Below are 22,251 nucleotides of genomic sequence, written 5' to 3' on the forward strand. Positions count from 1 at the left end.
CTTCGTCCCTATTCCCCTTCCCCGTCACGTGACGTTCACTCGCGCTCGTTCCCTGCCTTTACTCACCAGCACCTCAGTCGGCTCTAGCTTTGGCTCGCTCATCTCATTCCCTATTAGTACGTCTCTAATTACTATTTCTCTTCATTGCATTTTGGAATGGTTTTATTATTTTTGAGGAAAAAATTATTAATTGAGTATTTGATCGGTTTTAAATTTTTTATAAAAAAGTAATTAAATTGAATTCATTACATTATATTCAAAAACCAAAATAATCGATTTATGTTCATTTTAATTTCTTGATATATTTTAAAATTTTGAAATTCAATATTAAATTTTGAATATTAAAAATAATTAAAATAATTAATTAAATTAAATTAAATAACTTACTAAAATTGAAATCAAACAAATCAGATCAATTCAATCGAATAAACCTATTAATTAATACCCACCCCAAGATTTATAAATAAAGATTTTGAAATAAACAATGATATTGTATAAGTTAATGAAATCTTGGTAATCATACTGTTGTGGGCTTCAATTTAAAGTATAGCATATAATATACTTAAGAAGCACGAACGTTTCCATTTAATGATTTCGTGCACACGTCTGCTATATATTTGATAACTACATCTTTAATTTGAAGCCACTTAAACAAATACCAATCGACACCACACGAAAATTCCATCACTGGATCGACCTGTTAAAGTAATAAAATCATGATATGACATTACAGCTTTTTCCTTGCATTACGTACCCCAGGGAAAGAATTTCAATGATGATGATAATGATAACAGAAATAGGGAAAAGAAGATAATGAGCAAAGCAAATAATTTAAGGTCTTCATCAATGGTGTTATCATTGCTTATGTTCCTACTAAGAAACATCATTATTGCTATATGACCCCTCACACAGAGTTTGAGTATCACACGATTCTAGTTTCTGATGCTCACAAATGATCATTGACAACGAAGTTTTTCCCCCCTTTTTCCTCCCTGGGTTATTGAAAATCAGCACGAGCCAGCCAACGAGGGCCAGCCGCCAAGAAAGTTTCAGCAACACAGACAACAAGGATAAATATGGAGCCTGCAAGAAAAGATTTAAAGCTTTTACCAGAAAAAGAAACGAAGGAAAGATGCTTTGAACAACTTGCTTTATTCTAATGATATGAGTGTGGATGATTTTCCTTTTGATCGTGAATCCAGGATGAAAGGGGTTCGCTTGACTGGTTTGCGTGGATAAGGAAAGAAAAATGGGAGTTTGGGTTTTGGACCAAATCACGTGTGAGAGCCCCCCTCGTACGGGCCAGAAGCGGTGCACGGTGGGGAACTGTCGGCTGCTGGTGGAATCCACAGTTGGGAGGAAGAACACGTGGGACAGCTAGCCTCATTCCTAAGCACACGTGAGGCTAAAACTTAATCATAAAACCGACCATCTCCTTTATTCTCAAATCATTATGCCAAGTTCCAAACCCTACTTCAATCATGTTATTTGCCATAGGCTTTAGGAGATTTTTTTCATTATTTAAAGGCACATGCGACACTATCTCTAACTTGTCTTAGTTTCTTACCAATAGAATGTTATAATCGGCTGCAGCCGTTGGCCATGGCGGCGAATGTCAGGCTGCAGGCGGGGAATCGGCGCGTGGAAAAGAGTATCGATTGGGGAAGCGCGTTTGAAGGTTGGAAGCTGACTTGAAAAAGCATGAAATCGCGGAAAAGGAGAGAGAGTATCCAATGATTGTAGACAAGTGGGTGTCTGGTTGTGGAGAGCCAAAGTGACGCGCACGAGTGCAATCATGGGACCATGTGTTGACACGTGGACGAGTACCCACATGACGCTGCACGTGAACTCATGCACCTCCCCCACGTGACATCCACTCTTTCCTTTCAGCCCCATCTATTTTTCTCTTTCCCCATTTTTTCCCACTCGTTTTTTTCTCACAGACTCACTCGAAAAGCTTACTCTCTAGCCTCAAAGCCAAGCCGAAGTTCAACACACCGCCAACCAATCCCATTTGTGTCCCAAGTGACCCTCTTGCTCAATGATTTAGGGTTTTCCTTTAATAATCAATATTCATCAATTTATGAAATATTTTCGATCTTTCGATATTTATTCTTCTTTAATTTTTATGAAAACTAGGCACAGGAATATGAATCCAATACCTATGAATATACATCAAAGTATCATTATGATGATATCACCAACTGTATGATTAAGTAAATATATACTATCAAGTGGTAGTATTAAACCATGGTCTTCCTTTTGGACAAAGATTTGATTCAAGCAGAAGCAAGCATGATGGAAGTTGCTACTGATATCAGAAACATATCCTCAATTGTTTGTGATTTGAATGATTAGTTGGTGGGATCCTCTTGTTGATAAGAATCCAGGGGATGGGATTCCAAAAGGAAACCATGCATGTGATGACTTATCAAACTTGGCAGATTTATGCAAGATTTGGTAGGTAGGGACTTGGTATAGACGCTGAGTTCAAATCGTATAAATATATCCACTGAAAAAGTAGTATCTCACATGATAATTAAGTTTGAGATCCTCTATGGGAGCAAATCATGAAGCTTTTCAGCTTCCATATGTGTATTTCATTAGTATTTTTTTTTAAATATTGTAATATTTCATTGGTCATTAGTATTAATTACACTCAATAATTCGTATTATCGTATATATATATATATATATATTATAATGTTTGGAGAAGGATATTTCTCTTTTCTGTAACCTGACTTGTATTATCTGTTTATTCGGTATAGTGTACTTGCCTTTCATTTGTTTGGTGATAAGTGGGCATTTGCTGAGATAGTTGTGATGCAAAAGTGCAAAGGAAAGCATCATTTCGCGGTGAAAGTACCACTCAACTCTCATTAGGTCAGTTTGGTCCCTCAGTCCCCACCAAACGAAAAAGTATTCGCACATATGAATATAAATATGATAGTGGCACCCCTATGGCCTTAATTTACCGGAGAGTTGCCTTAGGGTTGCCACACTCCATTAATTATTGTAAGAGAATACATGAAAATAGAAGGAATTATCTCATAACTTGAGAAACTTTTCATAGTAATGATATAATTCTTTTTCCTCTCTGTACATGTTAGTAATTATCATGCCAAATGTTATACTAACTGTTGCCCCAATATTTAACACTCAAAGTGGTATGTGTTTTGTTATCACTAACTGCAAGCAGATAACCGATATATAATTAATACTTTTGGTCACAACTTTTATTGGTGGATTCATCCAAAAATTCGTCACTAATTTGTCTAAAAAAAATGAATTTGATCAGAAATCTGTCAATAATAATATACTATTTTTTTATCAATTGCATAAAAAAATTATTTTTATGCACTTAAATATTTAATTCATTAATTGATGCATAATTTTTTTTCTTAAAAATCAAAGTTTGAATCTCTCTTCTCTAATAAAAAAAAAACTATTTCCACTCCAAAAAGATATTGATAATAATATACTATTTCTAATAAATTCTATCTATAAAAACTATTTCCACTCGAGAAAGGTGTTTATAAGACCAGGTTTCCAAGTTAGTGCCCGTTGTGGCCATACATTTGGCTTAACAATCATGCTAGTTGTGGGGTTAGAATTACTCAAGATTACAATTTTGAGCTGATCAATTTTGACAATTTGGGAGAATTGGTCAATTAGGGTAACTTGGAAATTTAACCTAATGAAATATTTTGAGGAAAGATAATCACTATAATAAATTTTGACTTTATTACATTTTTTTAAGTAATATATATGAAATCTTAATTAATATAAAAAATATATTTTTAATAATACATTTTAAAAATGTGACATTTGAAGTCAAATTTTTCGTAATAAATAATAGTCCAACAAGAAATCAAGTTTGTATTAATGAAGATAAAAGCTAATGTTCAATATTTATTGTCGGTAATTAACATAATTTGAGCGTTTGAGTTATGAGTTTAGGACTCATAATTAACTCATTCAAACTTACTAGACCAAGAAACAAAGCAAAAAATTTAAGTGCATTAATGGAGAAATTAATTAATTCTTGAGTTGAACTGTGAATGGCACTTCCATTTTTCGGCATAACTGCATGGCTCCTTTTTGTAGGTAACTCCCCAAAACCCACCCCCACCCCCACCCCCACACCCCATGCAGTTTCCCCAAAAGAACCTGTAACCTATCCCTTCAACACAAACCGAACCGAACCCCTCCTTCCCTTCCCATCGAGCCCAGTGCCAAACCATCACACGCGCCTACACTCGCCTTTAAGGTAACCTGTGGGGCCCCACTCTCCCCACCTCGCATTCATTGGCCTCGTGATTTGATGTTGGCATGCTGGCAAAAAGCCACGCCGTGGGTCCCAAGAATGGACAGCTTTCGGGCCCCACATGGGGTAAGCTGGGTTTCGTAATGCACATGATCACCATCATAATCTGATGATTTTTTGAAGCGCGTGGCTCCAGCGTGTGGGGGTTGCAGCAGCTTTTGGTTTTTTGTCCCTGGAGTCAACGGTCAACGAACGAGAAAGCCGCTTTTTAAGCGAAGTTAAAAATGAAAAATAAAAAACCTCTCTTCCCCCTTCGGACAAGACCTAACCGCGGTTAAAAAGACTTTAACATTTAATAAAAAGATCTCAGTTACAACATCATACTGTTTAAACCAGGGTTAGAACAGAACCATGGTTAAAAGTGAAATGAACTAGGGTTGAGTTAAGTCATGCAAGCTAAGCCAAAGAAAAAGCCATATAACCATGATTGAGCCAATAGGGTTACTGTCATAAGTCATGATTGAATCTATACCCATCTGTCTCTTTCTCTGGCTCTGTTATATCTCTATATATAGTCCCATCCTTTCACTGCTCTACTGCATCAAAAGCAAAAGGCTGTTTACACGCCTCTGGCTGCTAAAGCTCAAGCCATTTTCTACTCCTCTTTTCCTTCCGTTTTGCCTTTTTGGTTTTCTCAGAATCCAAACACACAAGGGAAGAAAAACCCAGAAAGGAGGTGGGAAAGTTGAGAACTTTGGTTGGTTTGGAAAACAAAAGACGATGGGTGGTGAAAAAGATGATAGTTTGGGGTTGAGCTTGAGCTTGGGATGTGCTCAAAATCACCCTTCTTTGAAGTTAAATCTCATGCCTTTAGCGTCACCCCACAGGCAAAATCTTCAGCAGAAGAACACTTGGAATGAGCTGTTTCAATCTTCTGGTATGTTTCTCGTCGCTTTACCCCTTTTTGAGTTTTGAGAATGAGAAACGGTTAAATTTTGAAGAACACCATGTGTTCTCTTCTCGGTTGATTTCGTTGAATTGCCAAATCTGTATAGTTTTCTTTTCCTGCACCAGCAGACGGGGTTTGTCATGTTTCACTTCTGTTTTCATGACTATACCCCAACTGTTTATTCTTTCCTATCTTTTAGTAAACATGAAGTCTTGAATTCTGAGGGAAAATCAGTACTGCTATTTTACATTCAGATCTGATGTTTCCATCATCTCTATCTTTGGGTTGCGCATCCCTTACATTTACCGTGGTTGATTTCTTTCCTTCTTTTGCGAGTTAAAATAATCTTAAAACTTCAGTACTTGGCCAGCAAACTTGAAACTTGAACAATTTTGTTACATTGCCTGTTGTGTTTGTCGTATCACAGTTGTTAGCCGATAAGGCTAAGTGGGGTAACCCCTACTTTTATTTTGCTAGTAACTTGTTTCTTTATCAACACAATCTCCATACGCGTCGGTTTTCTTGTAATTAAAAAGCTGTCATTTACAGTTAAACTTGATCAGGTTGATGAAATGAGTGTTGTTCCACAATTTAAACATGCAGATCGAAACCTGGATACGAGATCATTTCTTCGAGGGATTGATGTGAACCGGGCACCAGCAACGGTTGATTGCGAGGAGGAAGGTGGGGTCTCGTCTCCCAACAGCACCATTTCTAGCATAAGTGGGAAGAGAAACGAGAGAGACCCTGTGGGTGATGAAACTGAGGCCGAGAGAGCTTCTTGCTCTCGTGCCAGTGATGATGAAGACGGCGGTGCTGGTGGCGATGCCTCGAGGAAAAAGCTTAGGCTCTCAAAGGAACAGTCCTTGCTGCTTGAAGAAACCTTCAAGGAGCATAGCACTCTTAATCCGGTTAGTGGCATTTTTCCGTTATTTGTTTTGGCTTTTGTAAGGACAGTTTTCCAATGTGGTATTGATGTCAAATGTGGGTCTTGTGTTTCTATCTACAGAAGCAAAAGTTGGCACTGGCAAAGCAATTGAATCTGAGGCCTAGGCAAGTGGAGGTCTGGTTCCAGAACAGAAGGGCCAGGTGAGATATTTTTGATGTTTGTTAAGGGTATTTTAGGGTCTTGATATAAGGGCAATTAAGCCCTTGGCAATGTCTGGATAAGAATAGAGTTGTCCCTTTCGGCTAAAGAAGATTTGAAGGGATTCTGGGGTTGCTTTCACAATTTCAACGCTTAACTCTTCTCTTGGATTTTCAGGCAAAGTGATTAATGAGTTTCTTTTATTAAAGAGTTTCTGGGCTTTTTTTTTTTTTGACTTCCTCTAAGGGGTGCATCTCCTGTGGAGTAAAAAGTGTCAGTCTATTAAACCTGATGTCAAATCTTTAGGGTCACTAGGTGTTCAGGTATAAAGCGGTTTCCAGAGCTGCAGATTTGTTCCTGCAAGTGGGCTTCTCATTAAATGATAAAAAAGAAGAAGAAGAAGAAAAGTTACTCTAATGCTAGAAAGTGTCAGAAAGATTTGCTTGCGTATATTGTAATTGTCTAGCTTTGCTTTTTTTTTTTTCTGGTTTGTTTAGTAGCTGTCTAAGGCAGCTTGGACCATAAAATCCGAATCATATCTCAATGCATGGAATTGAATTGGTGCAGGACAAAGTTGAAGCAGACGGAAGTTGACTGTGAGTATCTAAAGAGATGTTGCGAGAATCTGACCGAGGAGAATAGGCGGCTGCAGAAGGAAGTGCAAGAGCTTAGAGCTTTGAAACTCTCTCCACAGCTCTACATGCACATGAACCCTCCCACAACCCTCACTATGTGCCCTTCTTGTGAACGTGTGGCGGTTTCTTCCTCCTCCTCCTCCGCAGCAGCTACTGCTTCCTCCACCCCAACTTCGACGGTCCCAAACCGTCACCACCGGACGAGTTCCGTTAGCCCTTGGGCAGCAATGCCAATTGGTCATCGACCCTTCCATGCCCCTGCATCTAGATCATAAGTAGGATAAACCATGTTTTCTCATTTGGGAAGGATACATAATCAATGATGGTGGTTACTGGTTAGGATACCATTTTTTTTTTCCTTCAAATCCTGCTTTCCTTTTGGACTAAAGAGAGGAAAAAAGAATAAGAAAAGAGGATGTAAAGGGTTGGACTGGTGACAGAAATTTCTGTTTATAAATAGAAAGCAGGGAGATAAGGAAATATAACAGAAAGAATCTGAATCCCTTTCGGTTATATTATTGTGATCTGTTGCTGGCAAAGTGAGAAAAAACATAGAAATGAAATGAAAGGGGGACAACATCTACAGATTCTAGCTTTGTTCACCACTTTTTACTTATCAGTAGCTTTTTCCATGTGAATGGTTTTGTCCAATTTAACTTTGATCAGATTCCAGGATACTGTCAAACTCTTTGCAACAATGACTGCAGGTTAATGGTTATGGCTACTTAAACCTAAAAGGACCGCACAGCAAATCTAACAACTAATTTCTTTAATGATCTTAATCATGTCATTCAACACCTCCAACGGTGCATGTCCGCAAATACAAACCAAAATGGGCAGTTGGTTTTACTCTTTCTAGTTCCTTTCCTCTTATACCTGAACAAATCTGTCCAATCAAAAGAGATAAATCTGGGAGAATATTGCCCATGTTTTAAATGATTCATAAAGGAAGTGAGGACGCTAGGGACGGAACCTAGTTCTTTACGAAGCAAAGGGGTACGGATGCTCAGCCTAGCTAAAGAGTTCTCTTAGCCACAAATTATCATCTCAAAGGGTACTCCTGCTTTAAGCCCAAAGACTAAAACAGAGTAACAGAAAGTTTGGCAGCAGAAGCTTCCCACAACTAATTTCATTACTTAATAGCATGTTTGGTTCCTCGTTTGGTTATCAAATGACTCAATGCAATCTCTGTTCTCCAAATTAATTAATCCCAACCCTTCCATGATATTTGCTATTCCATGAGGGGGGAATAAGCTATGGAGCGTTTTAAAGGGTCTAACAATGGCTTCGGAGTCGGGGCATAGAAGTATTGACTTGCAAATCGAGATTAGCACAATCGTGAAAGATATAAATCCAGCATCAATAGTCGTAAGTCATAATTATAATCTAATTCAGATGATTAAGAGATTGCTTCTGAAACAGTGAATCGTAGAAATTAAACACATATTTTTTGAAGGAAACATAGTTGCAGACCGTAGACGAACATGGGGATAACACAAGAGGATAATTTTATGTTATTTGATGTTCCTGCTTCAGAGATTAATTCTTTTCTATTACACCATGTAGCTAAACTCAACTTATCAAGCTAATAAATAATAGTCTTCATTCTAAAAAAAAAATTAAATTAATTAGACAAAAATACCCCTTATAAGTGAAAATGAAAAAAATTGATTAAATTTTTAATTATATATTGTAAAAAATTAATATTTTAAATTTAAAAATTATTTTTACCATCTATACATTACAACAAATCATAACAATTCTTACCTTATTTTATTCCGTCAACCAAACTATATAATAACATTCTTATTCTATTCTTACCTCATTTTATTTTCACATAATAATTATTTTATTTCGCGAATTAAACATACTATTAAATTTTAACAAGTGTTTGTAGACACATGATAATCGGTCATCAGAAGCATTCAATACAATAATAACTGCATCAGGGATGAAAGTCATCAATGGTACACTCAGTTTCAACATTGAGCAACTACTTTTCTCATAATTAAGTCCTACAAACAATAATTAAGTTGTAGATAAGACTTCCCACTCTACTTTCTCTACTTCAGCTAAGCTAAACCTTCCTAGTTCTATACATGCATTTTTGGTTGATTTGTCAGCTTGTTTAGCACATTCTAGCATGCCTAAAAAAATATCCATAGGGAACAAGAACAAGCAAGAACCAAACAAAGACTTACCAAGGGAAAAAACCAGATAAGAAACAGGACATTAAGATAAAAACAGAGAACATACTCATGCCTGAGACGGTATCAGTAATAGACATCTAAAAGTTTTGAGTCAGTGGAGGATTTTAGTTTGTTCGAGTCTCAAACTCTTTTTTCTTACAATTTCCTAGCAATCAATATCCCTTCAATTACCTAACTTGCCAAGTAGAAAAGCCAGATGTATGTGTTATTGTAAACTATTGCTCACAATCTCTAACCATTCTTCAATTTGTTCAGGAAATATGAAGCAAGGGGAAAAGCTATCACAAAAACTTCTGAAGCCATCAACAGTTTTGATAACTTAAAAAACTTTTAGCACATTTCTGTTCAACAAAAATTTATAATTGCAGCCCTGAAAGAAAAAATCTGTATTTGACATATATGTGCAAGAATTAGGGGAAAATGACAAATATTTCTAGAATACAATATTTTTAAAAGGCAAGGACTGATGTAGAGTCAAACTGTATTAACAGTGTCAGCAAGTGAACGAAGTATGCATCCCAAACCAGCTCTCTCTGTAAGCTTCTCGTGAATCCTAAGACACTGATCACACGTGGGGCGATCTCCAGTTGACAATCCTCTATACAAGTACCTGGAAAGAATATAACAATCATCACTTGTTATTTCTTAGCAATATCAAATATAGAACTACAAAGCATGCACCCAAAATGAAAGCAATTGTTTCCCCAGAACAATAACATTTCATTAGGCCATTTTCAGCAGTGGGACTTTACAACCCTGTGAAGGATTCACATTCTAATTGCATTCTAATTGGTCAGTCTATAAAAAATATCAGGTACAGTTGGTTACAAAATGTAAACTCATCAGCAGCAGGTACTAGTAGACATTCCTTTGCCATTAATCAATAGGGACTATGCATTACTTTTCAATAATCAAATATTTAGCAGATCAGCTACCTCCAATGCTTCTCTAACAAAGCATAAAGAGACCTCCAATTAAAGGGTAACCATTGGGCCAGAAGCTCAAGAAGTCATCACACAAAATCCTGCATAAACCAACTCAGAATGTCACTCAACCTCCAGAGTTCCTAACATTCCAGCCAAATTCAGATATCCTGTTACCAATACTCCGAGTTCGCTACAAGGACCGAATTCCAACAGAACGAAATGCTTAAAACCTGATATCCTTTGAACTGGTCAGAAAGCAATTCTGTCATTTGCAAAATCCTTTACGAACCAAGTAACAGGGTTTACTATCAAACTTGTTATCAGTACAATTAGTAAGAGTGTAAAACCATAACTCCAATGCCGACCATGGAAATTCTCAAAATTCAGCTAGTATATCGAAAAAGCTTAAGCGTAGGAAATTGGACTCATATCATCAGCAATAAGAATGCCAATAACGTAAAGTTGCAAAGAGGAAATAGAAAATAGTAGTAATCATTTGGGTAGAGATCAGCAAAATCATACACAATTGGTAATAACATTAACATGCCATAGCTTCCAGTTCCTAATTTAGAGATACAATACAAACAAAATAAATGAAAAGAAAGACTTACTTCATAAGAATATCATAGTACTCAGGATCCAAAGAAGAGAACATTCCGTCGACATCTTTTATAGCCATTAGAGCTCTATGCACCACTATCCAATTCGCCGACTGCAATACCCAGAATCCAAAATAAGAAAAGTTTAATTCTTTTTTATAATTAAATAAAAAGAAATTGAACAAATTTTTTTTTTTTTGGGTTCGAGACCTTGCATCGCTCGTCTCGAGTCATAGGAGGAGAGCCCTCCAGCGCTGTTTTAAGAGCTTCAACGGGTTTATTCCTGAGGTAAGAACAAATCAATCCTTGCTCAATTAGGGTTTCTTCTTTAAAAAAAGAAAGAGGGATTTGATCCGGTTAGAAATTCTTACTGTTTAAGTAAGCTCTCGATCTTCCTAGATTTGTGCTCGATTCTTGTTATTATAGCCTCTGCATTATCAGCTTCCACAAATTTCTCTACTCCTGCCATCGCTACTTCCCTCACTTTCTCTGATCCAAGACCTCTGCCAAGCTAAAAATTTTCCTGGAAAAAATTTTTTTCCCTCCCAACGGTGTCGTTCCAGGACTTTGACCCAGAAGGGCAAACCGTTTTTTGGTTTTTCCCACCAAACGCGGAGCGACAGAGTGACGCCTGTGGAAGGTCAATTCGGTCATTTAATTCAACGGTCGTGACAATTATTATAATAATCATACTTTTGAATTCTGCTCCCTCTCTTTCCAACTTTACTCTCTTCGTAACCAAACTATTTTCCTTGGTTTCAAAGTCTTCCTTTCTTCAATCAATCATTATCATTTTATCTCCTCGTTTTTCCCCCATTTTCTCAGTCACCGGAAAGGAAAAAAACCTAACAAAGCAAGCTTAGCAGCAGAAGCAGGGAAGCTCATAAGCATTCCCTTCATCAATGGCAAATTCATACCCTCCCTTTACAACCAGACCCGTCACAAGAGACAACAGCAGATGCAGAAACAATACTAATACCTACACGCGCTTTGCTGGTAAGTTGTTGTTTTTTACTTTCTTTCTCATTGCAATCCCATTGTTCCCTTCCCAAGCTCCAGATTTCGTCAACCGAACGATACTCAACAAGTTTTGGGAACTACTCCATCTTATGTTCATCGGCATAGCTGTTTCGTATGGTTTGTTTGGTCGTAGAAATGTTGATAATGGTAATCTTGATGATTCTCAGTCTAATGTTTCTGGAATGTTCCATCTTTCACCTATTTTTGAAGATGGTTTTGATCACTCGATGTACTATAGTGGGCAGGGTAAAGCTGGATTTTTTAATGCTAAAAATGATAGCTTTGAAAATCCTTATGAGGAAAATGTTGTTCAAGCTTGGAGTTCTAAGTATATTCAAGGGGAACCCATTGTTGTGTTGGCTCAACCAAATTGTGGTATTGAAAAGTATGGTGAATCAGGTTCCAATATTGACTATAAACCTTTGGGGTTGCCTGTTAGGAGTTTAAAATCCAGAGTTGGAAGTCGGGGTAGTCCTGAATTTGGGAATGGATCAAGCGAGTCTTCTGGTTCAAGTGTGAAGGATTTGTCGGATAGTTCTGATAAGTGGAGAAGTGAGAGGTTTGATGATTTAGGTTCTGAAAATTTGGAGGGGAAGTTTAGTGAGAGTCATGTTTTAGGTTCCCCCATTCCTTGGCGTGCGAGATCTGGAAGGACGAAAGAGAGAGTTCGCGGCGGTGCCACTCGTCCTTCTCATTTTAGGCCTCTCTCAGTTGATGAAACTCAATTTGACTCACTCAAATCACGATCTTTACGATCCACAGTCTCATTCTCTTCACAAGTTGGTTCACAGTCACATTCACCGAGTAACCTGTCACCCTCACACTCCAATTCTTCAGAATCACCAAAGTCCAATATGAGTGAATTGGTGAAGGAAAGGAGTCCTCGCCGGTCTTTTCCTCCTACTTCATCATCAATACCAAAACCCATGAGTAGCAAAGCTTCAGTGACTGCATCACATTCTCGGCAGTATAGTGATGGTTCCTTGTTGGCGATCCATGCAAGGAAATGCTTTGAGGATGAGTTGAAGGAATTCTGTGACAGCAGAAAAAATGATTCATCAAGTAGTAAAGAGTGGATTTCAGGTTCCTTCGAATTTGAGGCAAATCCCGCAGCTCCTTCTAAAGCTTCCTCAAGAGGAAAGTCAGTTAGGACTTTTAGGACTTTTAGAGCTAATGGCAATGCCGTAGGGGCAAGAGAGGCTGGAGAGAAGAATGAAAATCATTTAAAGGGAAAGTTGGCAGTGGCATCTGATGAAGTTGAAGAGGCTTATACGGACAAAAGTGAACCAAAAATTGAAGGGCTTAATAATCTCTCACTTGGGTTCAACAGGCAGAATCTTGGAGGTGACTGTTATATGCCAAAGCCAACATCTCTCGAAAACCAGAACAAAGAAAAACAAGAATATTCTGAGCATCCTGCTGTAGAGTTTGGAGAAGACTCGGAGAGCGAGAATGAGGATTTTCAAGTAAGCTCAGATGAAGAAACCATGTCTGGAACCTTCTGTGTAGAAGGAAGTGATACTTCTGAGGTTGACAGGAAGGCTGGTGAGTTCATAGCAAAGTTCAAAGAGCAGATTAGGCTTCAGAGAACGACATCAATTGATACACCAAGAGGGCTCAACATCACTGGTAACATTTTTAGGTGAAAATAGCTGCAATGTACAGCTATAAATTTCTACAATAAGGGTACAATGATTATTTGGAAGTTGAGAATTCTTCATCCTTATGGTGCTGGCATAGTGGCCTTCCTCTTGTTTGTCATTCTGTCTTGCCTACTTTACAATACACAGTTGAAAATAGGATTTTTTTTTTTTTTTACTTATTACTACTAGAATCAAGTTTCTGCAGAACCGTATTCAATGGTGACAACATGTTTTGAATTATTAGTTCAAAAGCTGCACAATTCATTGACTTTTGCTTCATCAGCGTTGTGATATTTCCTTTTGATTTATGGATTGGTATGAGATTGATGACCACAAACATATGTCAATCAAGATGCCTGAGAATTATGACTTTGTAGTTCACAATTGTATATCTGCATAGCTTTGAGATACGCATCTCCTTCAGATTTCTCTTGTCAAGCTTTCAACAGAGTCCAATTTTTGTACAAAAACACATGAATCTGGGATTTTGCATGTCTTACCTAATCTTTCTATGAATTCAAACAATTTGGGGCAGTTAGGAATTGATTCTTCCTACTAGTTCAATGTAACAAGCATCTCCATCGATAAAGGCTTGCATGGTAGCGAAGGAGAAGATGAACTGAGAAACTCACCAATGATCCTAACCAGAACCTTTCATTGATTTGTAGGTTTCCAATGCTCCAGCCATTGTCAAGATCTTTTAACCACGAGCAAATCTTTTTTGGCCTCATGGTTCTGACAAAATATTAAAAATTCTTTTTACCAATAATGGAATCTATTATTATAAATTCAAACCAACTATCACCAAATATAAATAAAAACATAAATTCAAACCAACCACTACTTTGATAATTGCATGATGTTATTTGTTTGAAACAATATTATAGAAAATAATATTATCTTTGACCCAAAAAAGTTTTCACATTATACATTGTTGTCTTGTCATGACTAAAAATTAAAAATAACTAAGTATAAGATATTTATTTCCACTCATTTCATGCATTTAACATTTAAAAATAAAAATACACTTAAAAATACACAATGACTTACATAGAAAAGTATATCATATATAAAAAATATCAATTTTTTAATCCATTCAATTATAAATCAAGAAAGTAAATAAAATCAAAATCGAATAAATCAAATTTAATCAATATCGATCAATTTATCGAGTTGGAATCGACTAATGATCATCCATATACATAATTTATTTGTTCAATTGTCATATGGCATATCAATTTTATTTTGGTGAGATCATTGATTTTGTCATCAATATAATTATCATGAAATGCGAAATAAAACAAAAAAATCTAGCATCACGAGCTTGACTATATAATAAAATGAATTTATTAAAAATAAAAAAGAAAATCGAAAACGTCATCGTTTTGGTAACCGACCCCGCAAGCGTTAGATTTTATTACCGGTAAGTTTTCCTTAATAGGGGAGGGGCGAAAATTATTTCCTTGGAGAAATATAAATTACTTAATTTCCTTTTCTCAGAAAGTTGTTGAAGATAGGGAAAGCGAGAAAACAGAGAAACTGACTCTGCAAGGAAAGGGCCAAAATTAAAGCTTTGTCTTTTAAATCCTTCCATTTCGGGTTTTGGTTGTCTTCGCAATCTCTCCTTTCTTTTCTTTACCTCCCCTTAAAAGTTTATCTCTTTCTTTTTCTTTTTTTTTTTGGTTATTTTATCTTCAAATATGATCCAGATCATGCATGTTTCAAGGTCAAACATGTTCTCAACCGTTCATAGTCAGAATTCTTGTTGTCAAGGTTTCAATTTTCGTTGTCTGATTTCAGTCTTCATCTGTTTTAGTTGATGGGCATTCTTGTTTTTCGTTGATTTGCATGTTATTCTTGTTGTGGACTTCAGTTTTGGGTAATTAAGATTAAAGGGTACTTTTTTTTCCTCTGTTGATTTGAGTTTTGTTTTGTTTATTTTAAGGGTTTAAGGGAAATTTTTGTTTTTTTTATTTGCTGTGTGTTTTGGGGAATTAATTGAGAGACAAGCGATGTATATTGAGGAATTGAAGGAAGGGGAGCAGCAGGATGAAGATCTGAGTAAATTGTGTGGAGAGAGCCTGGTTGTTTGGGATGCAAAAAGGGTTTTGGTAGGAGCAGGATCACGTGCTCTTTTTTATCCAACTTTGTTCTACAATGTTGTCAGGAACAAGATTCAGTCTGAGTTTAGATGGTGGGATAGGGTTGATGAGGTATAACACTAATTCATTTGCCTTTTCTTTATGCAATTATCTTTTGCTGGAATGTTTTTTCCCTTTTATGTTAGAATATGACATATTATTATAGTGAATTATGCCTTAAAACTATGAATTGTAAAGGTGATTTTGTTGTTGCAATATTATGTAGCTATTGGGCAAGGGAAGGGAGTGGGGATTGGGGAGGAGGGATTTCGATCTTAATATTCTGTTTTTGTTGCAATTCTGCTGATGATATCTTTTACAAATTTAGATCTCATCATTAACTTGATATTTAATTGACCATTTAGCAGTCATGCTTCCATGTCTTTAGAATCTCACCGTCTAAACTTTGAGGTCAGCCTAGTAGTTTGATTTTCAAGCTCTGACAGATAGAGCAATATTTCACTTGATTGTTAATCAGGCTGATGATGCATGTTGTTGTTCATATTGCTTTATCTGTTAAATTGTTTTCTTTAGCTCACTTTGCCTTGGTTTCAGTTTATTTTGTTAGGTGCCGTGCCTTTCCCTACTGATGTGCCCCGCTTAAAGGCACTTGGTGTCTCTGGAGTTGTGACCTTAAATGAACCATACGAGACTTTGGTCCCAACATCACTATATTATGTAAGTATACTCTTTGCAGATTTCATGTTATGTTGTCTATGTTAATTCTGTAGATATGGAATATAAGTTGAAATAAATAATCAGAAAATTTTAGACAGTAGTGGTTTCATGAAAAATGTACCTAGTTGCCTTGAAAAGTTACATAATTTGAGCTATCTTTAAATGAGTTAAGAATTTAGATGTGGAAACCAGAGTGCTTTAAACTTGACCCTTTTCATCTATACTTTGAAGGTACTCAGTGCATTTTTTAGCTATGATATGAACCAAAGAATGCATGGAAAATTTTCTTCAAGTTTTTATTCATGAGAAAAAAAAAATTAGAAATGCTGCATATCACCTTCTATCAGAAAAATAATACTAGTCTTTTTTTATCCAATCACACATAACCCTCAAAGCTCAAATATTCATGGTTTTTGTTCTTATGCATTGTTAGGCTCACAACATTGATCATCTGGTGATACCTACAAGGGACTATCTTTTTGCTCCTTCATTTGCTGACATATGCCAAGCTGTAGACTTCATTCATAGTATGTATCTTCTGGGGTTTGTCTTTATTGTTAGTCAAGTATATAAATTTTTTGGCTTCACATTTACTTATTTGGTTTCCTTTTTGGTGCTTTATGAAGATAATGCATCTCTTGGAAAGACCACATATGTTCACTGCAAGGCTGGTCGAGGGCGCAGCACAACTATTGTTCTCTGCTACTTGGTATGCAATGATCAAAATTAATTGAGTATCCAACTGACTCTAGGAAGCAGTCTTATCCTTTTTTAATTATAACAGGTGGAACATAGGCATATGACACCTGATGCAGCTTACGAATATGTCAGATCTATCAGACCTAGGGTACTTCTGGCGTCTGCACAGCGGCAGGTATGCCTTAATGGGTGTTATTCTATTCTTGTTTTATTGTTATTGATTTGGCAGATAGTTTTTACTACTTCTTGTGATATGAATGGTTATGTTCTTCTTAGTCTCATATCATCTTAATCCGTTGATATAGGCTGTTCAAGACTACTATCTTCTCAAAATTAAAAATAATGGAATTCCTGGAAACTCTTGGCACATGATAGTGAAGAAAACCCTAGTTCTTCCAGCAAAACAGGATACAGCAGCCTTTGATGATGGCTCTGTAGTTGTCATAACAGAGTCAGACCTTGATGGATATGATGCTAGCTTTGATGCAGGCGTGTCAGCTACAGAGATGTTGGGAGAGGGAAGCCTGGCTGGCAGGTTTCAGTTTGCTAGTCAGGCGGCTATTGCCAGACTTTCATGCCTATGGCTTCGTTGCTATGCAGATCAGAAGACATCAAGGAAGCCTGGTCCTTTGAGCAGTCTTGGTATCGACATCCGGGTTTATTGATTCATTGATGTTAATTTGAGCTTGTTTTTTATTTTTGTCAACTTCCCATTTTTTTCAGAAAGCACATTGTGTTTTTGTGTTATTTCATTTTTGGTTGGGTCAGTCAGAGAATGAAGTATATACTCATTCCTGGTTAACTCAAGTGAGAGAGAAACGTATAGAGAGCGAGTTTAGTTTTCGTATCTTTCCAGAAGCATAGAGATTGAGGAAGCATGTGTACATTGGTAGGCGTGGCATTTCGTGGTAAGTTTCAATTGTACTGCAAGTTTTAGTTGTTTAGGTGGGGAAAGACTTCCTAAGTTTGTACATGGATCAAAATGTGAGATGTTTCTGCAAAATGTTGTCATATTTATCGATCTGCTTATCTCCCAGCATATGCATACCTGTGTACTTGGAAATACCAATTTGCCATGTTCCCCACCAAATCCAGTTAAACAGCCTTACTCCAAATGAAAGGAGCTGCAGGTTTCTTACAGTTTCCTATGATGTACAAGGTGGTCTGAAAACCAGTCTCTGGGAAAAATGACAGTACCTCTTTCTTCTTGAAAGGTTGCTTACTGAAAAATTCATGATGGAGCATTCCTTCAATGTCAGTTCAGAATGAGATAAAGATGAATTTTAGATTTATAAATAAAAATTTTATTTTACATAACAGACAGAATTTTTGGCTTAAAAATATGGGTTCATGACGATATAAAAAAATTGTTCAAATCTTCACCGATATTGGATTATTACGAGAGATATTAAGGTCAAGGTAAGTTTAAATTAAAATAGGTTTCTCTCTTTTATGAGCAAAAAATTAATGTAATAAAAAAAATTGAACAATTAATAAGAGATGGAATGAATTTTAGACTTATAAGTTGAAAATTGTAATATATGCCTTTTGTTAAAGATAATAAAAATAAGTTACTTCCCTTGGTATCATGTGACTAATTTTATGTTATCAATACTTTGAATGTGCTCGAAATATATTTGGTGAACTCAGTTGACTGATTAAACATGGAGATTCAAACTCAAAATGTCTATTAAAAAGATTCATATTTCACAGTGGAAAAGGATAGAACAAGAGCAACGTACTAAATTGAACATGTAATAAACCTTTTGGGGAAGTAAGGGAAATATTAAGAAATGGCAGGGGGTGTTGTGATATTTAGACAATTTACCCGCAACTGAGGATAACATACGAGCAAACTGCAAAACGGCTATTCCAGCCTGGAAAAGAAGCCATGCCCATGATTCTCTCAAGTCCTCTTCTGTCGAAGCCATCGTTTCTCTGTAAGTCTCTTTTCCTCTGTCATACATTTACATTTGTATATCTCCATAACCATGGGATTGAACACTTTGTCGTTCTTCGAACAGAGATTTTGCTTTCCATTTCTGCGTGTCTCTAATTTGCTCTTTGAAATTTCTTCTCCTTAATTCTCAATTCTTACTCTCCTTGAATGGGATAAGAAGAACTTGGGGTAGCGAGTTAAGTGGAAAGTACTTGACCCCTGAAGTGATTCTAGAATTATAGAAAGAAAATCTATGTCTCTGTTGGTAACAACTTAACGACTTAATGTACCTGGAAACAACTTAACGACTTAATGTACCTGGAAACAACTCTGCGGAAGCAACTTTTAACTGGAAACTCAGTTAGGTAACTTCCATAGAATTATGAAGAGGCAAGCAAGGACATTTACTGTTAGCTTTTGGCTTTCTCGTTTGATGCGACAGGATTTTTCATTACTTCTTGTACTTTATTCCGTAGTGCTTAGACTATCAATGCACTTTGATTAACCTTTTGACAATCAGAATGTTTTCCTGACGCACAAGTATTTGGTCAATTCATCATCACTGTGTTTATTGACATGAAATCCTTGTTTATTTAGTATATTACTAGTTTCTGGTGGTGCCTATTTGAACCTCTTATGTTCTGTTTGATCTTTGAACTGTGAACTACATTGGGTTTTGACCACTCTTGGTTCTTGTTGTTATCTTTCAAGCATTACTTTTCTCAATCAAACAATTAACTTACATGTGTACCTCTTAAAATATTAGTATGTCTTGTTCATACTTTTTGACATCCGACATTTCAGCATATTCCAGGGTAGGAATTTTCTCCACTCAAAAGAAGAAAAATGCATTTTGCTGCTTGAGTCACAGCTTGAAAGATAACGGGTGAGCCTTTGTTACAATCTCCTTGTTTCCTGTATTTTAAAGGTTGCTTAGGTCCTTACCTTCATGTTCACGGCCAGAGTGCAGAACAGATATGTATCCCATCAGGAGGGAAACTCAAGTCGTAGGTTTCTTCTTTTCCTTTTGGTCTCATCAGGCCTGTCTCCAACCTTGTCTTCCTCTGGAAAGACCAAGAGTAAGAACCCCTATGATGAAAAACGCTTGCTAGAACAGAATAAAAGGAGACAGAAAGAGAACAATGCTCCCGATGACTTTCCAAATTTCATCAGAGAAGGTTTGTGTTGCAATGATAGAAAGTCAAACAGTGTAGCAATGTCTAGCAGAATGTACTTCATCTACAAGTATTATACCCATTCTGAACCCAAATAATCTTTCTGATCAACATATTTGTGATTTTTCTTCATCTATCATTCTCTCTTTCTCTCTGAGGAAGCCAAGGAGGGAAGGATTCCGACTTTTAGTCATTGTAAACCATCTATAAATTCCTCTAACCACCACTAAATTTTAAACATTTGATTCAGGTTTTGAGGTTAAGGTTGTAGCTTCAGAGGATTATAAAAAGAGTGATTCAGGGCTTGTATACCGGGATTATGAAGTTGGTAAAGGTGATTGCCCAAAGGCTGGTCAACAGGTTTTTTCTTTCATTGTCTTTGAACCATCTGTTCATTACCTTTTGCTCTGGGTTCTTTCTAGTGTTAAGAAAAAAAAGCAATACATAAGTTATTTTGGGAAAATGAGTGCAATTTGTGTAACATGTTTGACATTTTTTCAAAATACAGAAAGGAAATTATTTGTCGTAGGGTATTACATTTAGTTTTTACCATTTGATGGAATTGGTATCAACCTCAACATGATTTATCTTGGCTGCATTTGTGGTAATCTTGTGTCATTAAGAGAAAGGTTCTTGTCTCAGCATTCTTCTGTCCAAAAACATGATAAAGTCCAGTGGCTTCATTTTGCTGATCAGAGAATCTTTTCTGGCTGTATCATTAGGATAACTTAATCCAGCACATCTTATTGCTCAGAATTCAAAGACAATAATAAACCTAGCTAGAGGCATAAAAATCTGGCCCTAATATAGGATTTACTGAGCTTAAATTGATTAAATTGCAATCAGACAATTTACCTCCAAATCATAGAGCATAAAAGTTATGAAATTGAGATATTATATGATAGTCTTACTCTGAAAGTTTGTTTTGCTAACCACTACAGCTAAGGAAAATGAGAAATAGAGATATTACTGCTATATCCATTTATGCCTCCTCCTAACTAGAAAAAAATTTCAGGTCACTTTTCACTATATTGGTTATAATGAGTCAGGCCGGCGCATTGATAGCACCTATATACAGGGTGCTCCTGCCAGAATCCGCATGGGAACTAATGCAGTGGTTCCAGGTGAATAGATTATAAGTCAGGCATTCATTGCTTTATGACTATCTGATATTGGAAGTTCTCCCATCTTCCCTTCTGTTTTCTGCCCCCTGCAAAACATAAACAATAAACTGTACAATGAACTAAGTGAAGAAATGACTGAACTAGATCATATATGCAGGATTTGAGGAAGGAATTAGGGACATGAGGCCAGGGGGGAAGAGAAGGATAATCATTCCTCCAGAACTTGGACCACCGGTTAGTGATTCCTATAGCTTGTTTCTGTTTATTTTAGCATCATTTATTTTTTTTTTTGTTTTTCAGGTTTTATTCGTGTTTGTAATGTTACTATAACTTCAGACCAGTAGCAAAATTATTCATTCAACATCCTTCTGCACTTGGTTCAGGACAGAGATGGAAGTAAATTTGTTGGTTGACTAATAGAAATTTCAAGCAATCACTTGTCTAGATATGGAAAAGAAAAGGAGAACGATTTACTCAACTCTTAATTTAACTTTGATTAAGATCCAATATGATGCTTCTTGCAATTGATTAACTGCACCTTAACCAGCAATTGATCATGTTAGAGTCACAATATTTTCTGTTGTGAAAACTATTATCATTCATTCTATACTGCTTATTTCCCATGTCATTTTCCCTTTTCTGTCACACTGCAATGGACTTGGGTTCGCCCTTTTTTTCTTCTTTCATTTTTTCTGATTAATCGACTTGGATTAACTTGATTCAGTGGAAATTATGTTTTCCTCTTCAGGTAGGGCCTTCGACATTTTTCAGCTCAAAACAGTTCGAAGTTTTTGACATTGAATTACTCAGCATTCAGAACTGTCAAAGGAGAACCATAGCTTTTTATTCTGATTTTGTATGCAATTGAGTGATGGGAAAATTTTGGAAAATCAGTCTCTGTTCCTTGTCCTTGAAACGGGCCTCACTTGAAAAGTTGATTATGTAATATATCTGATTCTTTTTCAAGAACTAGTTGCCATGCTTGTGTTCAAATGTCACTTGAGAAGATGAACTAAAAGGACACATTTGGAACTAATTTAATTGTCTGGATTACGATCGGGCCGGTAGATGTCCCCACGATGGGACTGACAGTTATCAGGGAACAGGAGCTGCGACTATAGTCCTCTGGCAAAGTAGAGTGGGGGAGAGAGAGTTCAAC

The 22,251-nt window shown here is 36.5% G+C and overlaps 5 protein-coding genes across 7 annotated transcripts; 4 read left to right on the forward strand and 1 right to left on the reverse strand.

Moving 5' to 3' along the window:
• On the forward strand, window positions 4,848–7,594 carry LOC18614452 (homeobox-leucine zipper protein HAT3). The gene is made up of 4 exons (XM_007052219.2): window positions 4,848–5,204; window positions 5,820–6,127; window positions 6,226–6,305; window positions 6,871–7,594. The coding sequence occupies exons 1-4, from the start codon at window positions 5,048–5,050 to the stop codon at window positions 7,211–7,213; spliced, it is 888 nt and encodes a 295-aa protein (XP_007052281.2). The 5' UTR covers window positions 4,848–5,047; the 3' UTR covers window positions 7,214–7,594.
• Window positions 9,428–11,325, reverse strand: LOC18614453 (actin-related protein 2/3 complex subunit 5A). The gene is made up of 4 exons (XM_007052220.2): window positions 11,045–11,325; window positions 10,884–10,956; window positions 10,686–10,786; window positions 9,428–9,758 (listed from the first exon to the last, which is right to left on the reverse strand). The coding sequence occupies exons 1-4, from the start codon at window positions 11,140–11,142 to the stop codon at window positions 9,623–9,625; spliced, it is 408 nt and encodes a 135-aa protein (XP_007052282.1). The 5' UTR covers window positions 11,143–11,325; the 3' UTR covers window positions 9,428–9,622.
• Window positions 11,412–13,613, forward strand: LOC18614454. The gene has a single exon (XM_007052222.2). The coding sequence runs from the start codon at window positions 11,576–11,578 to the stop codon at window positions 13,337–13,339; it is 1,764 nt and encodes a 587-aa protein (XP_007052284.2). The 5' UTR covers window positions 11,412–11,575; the 3' UTR covers window positions 13,340–13,613.
• Window positions 14,826–17,893, forward strand: LOC18614455 (putative dual specificity protein phosphatase DSP8). The gene is made up of 6 exons (XM_007052223.2): window positions 14,826–15,549; window positions 16,033–16,155; window positions 16,589–16,682; window positions 16,782–16,864; window positions 16,940–17,029; window positions 17,160–17,893. The coding sequence occupies exons 1-6, from the start codon at window positions 15,349–15,351 to the stop codon at window positions 17,517–17,519; spliced, it is 951 nt and encodes a 316-aa protein (XP_007052285.2). The 5' UTR covers window positions 14,826–15,348; the 3' UTR covers window positions 17,520–17,893.
• LOC18614456 (peptidyl-prolyl cis-trans isomerase FKBP20-2, chloroplastic) lies at window positions 18,700–22,064 on the forward strand. 3 transcript variants are annotated; one of them, XM_018129983.1, is made up of 7 exons: window positions 18,700–18,794; window positions 19,598–19,679; window positions 19,757–19,971; window positions 20,219–20,328; window positions 20,984–21,092; window positions 21,250–21,326; window positions 21,845–22,064. In XM_018129983.1, the coding sequence occupies exons 1-7, from the start codon at window positions 18,746–18,748 to the stop codon at window positions 21,929–21,931; spliced, it is 729 nt and encodes a 242-aa protein (XP_017985472.1). In that variant the 5' UTR covers window positions 18,700–18,745; the 3' UTR covers window positions 21,932–22,064. The 3 variants fall into 3 exon arrangements, with proteins under 3 accessions (XP_017985472.1, XP_017985471.1, XP_017985473.1); XM_018129982.1 differs by having other exon boundaries at window positions 18,701–18,794; window positions 21,841–22,064; XM_018129984.1 differs by lacking the exon at window positions 19,598–19,679 and having other exon boundaries at window positions 18,739–18,794; window positions 19,722–19,971; window positions 21,841–22,064.

Source organism: Theobroma cacao, chromosome 1 (genome assembly GCF_000208745.1).
Source record: "Theobroma cacao cultivar B97-61/B2 chromosome 1, Criollo_cocoa_genome_V2, whole genome shotgun sequence".
Lineage (NCBI taxonomy): Eukaryota > Viridiplantae > Streptophyta > Magnoliopsida > Malvales > Malvaceae > Theobroma > Theobroma cacao.

What these genes read in the sequence shown, in the direction of transcription:
- LOC18614452 (XM_007052219.2), top strand. Translation starts at nt 5,048, where the DNA reads ATGGGTGGTGAAAAAGATGATAGTTTGGGGTTGAGCTTGAGCTTGGGA. An exon ending in TGAGCTGTTTCAATCTTCTG is followed by an intron (nt 5,205 to 5,819) that starts GTATGTTTCTCG and finishes TTAAACATGCAG; the next exon opens with ATCGAAACCTGGATACGAGA. An exon ending in TTCCAGAACAGAAGGGCCAG is followed by an intron (nt 6,306 to 6,870) that starts GTGAGATATTTT and finishes GAATTGGTGCAG; the next exon opens with GACAAAGTTGAAGCAGACGG.
- LOC18614453 (XM_007052220.2), bottom strand. Translation starts at nt 11,142, where the DNA reads ATGGCAGGAGTAGAGAAATTTGTGGAAGCTGATAATGCAGAGGCTATA. An exon ending in CTCGAGACGAGCGATGCAAG is followed by an intron (nt 10,787 to 10,883) that starts GTCTCGAACCCA and finishes TGGGTATTGCAG; the next exon opens with TCGGCGAATTGGATAGTGGT. An exon ending in TACTATGATATTCTTATGAA is followed by an intron (nt 9,759 to 10,685) that starts GTAAGTCTTTCT and finishes TATTCTTTCCAG; the next exon opens with GTACTTGTATAGAGGATTGT.
- LOC18614454 (XM_007052222.2), top strand. Translation starts at nt 11,576, where the DNA reads ATGGCAAATTCATACCCTCCCTTTACAACCAGACCCGTCACAAGAGAC.
- LOC18614455 (XM_007052223.2), top strand. Translation starts at nt 15,349, where the DNA reads ATGTATATTGAGGAATTGAAGGAAGGGGAGCAGCAGGATGAAGATCTG. An exon ending in GGTGGGATAGGGTTGATGAG is followed by an intron (nt 15,550 to 16,032) that starts GTATAACACTAA and finishes CCTTGGTTTCAG; the next exon opens with TTTATTTTGTTAGGTGCCGT. An exon ending in AGCTGTAGACTTCATTCATA is followed by an intron (nt 16,683 to 16,781) that starts GTATGTATCTTC and finishes TGCTTTATGAAG; the next exon opens with ATAATGCATCTCTTGGAAAG.
- LOC18614456 (XM_018129982.1), top strand. Translation starts at nt 18,746, where the DNA reads ATGCCCATGATTCTCTCAAGTCCTCTTCTGTCGAAGCCATCGTTTCTC. An exon ending in GTCGAAGCCATCGTTTCTCT is followed by an intron (nt 18,795 to 19,597) that starts GTAAGTCTCTTT and finishes CCGACATTTCAG; the next exon opens with CATATTCCAGGGTAGGAATT. An exon ending in AACTAATGCAGTGGTTCCAG is followed by an intron (nt 21,093 to 21,249) that starts GTGAATAGATTA and finishes TCATATATGCAG; the next exon opens with GATTTGAGGAAGGAATTAGG.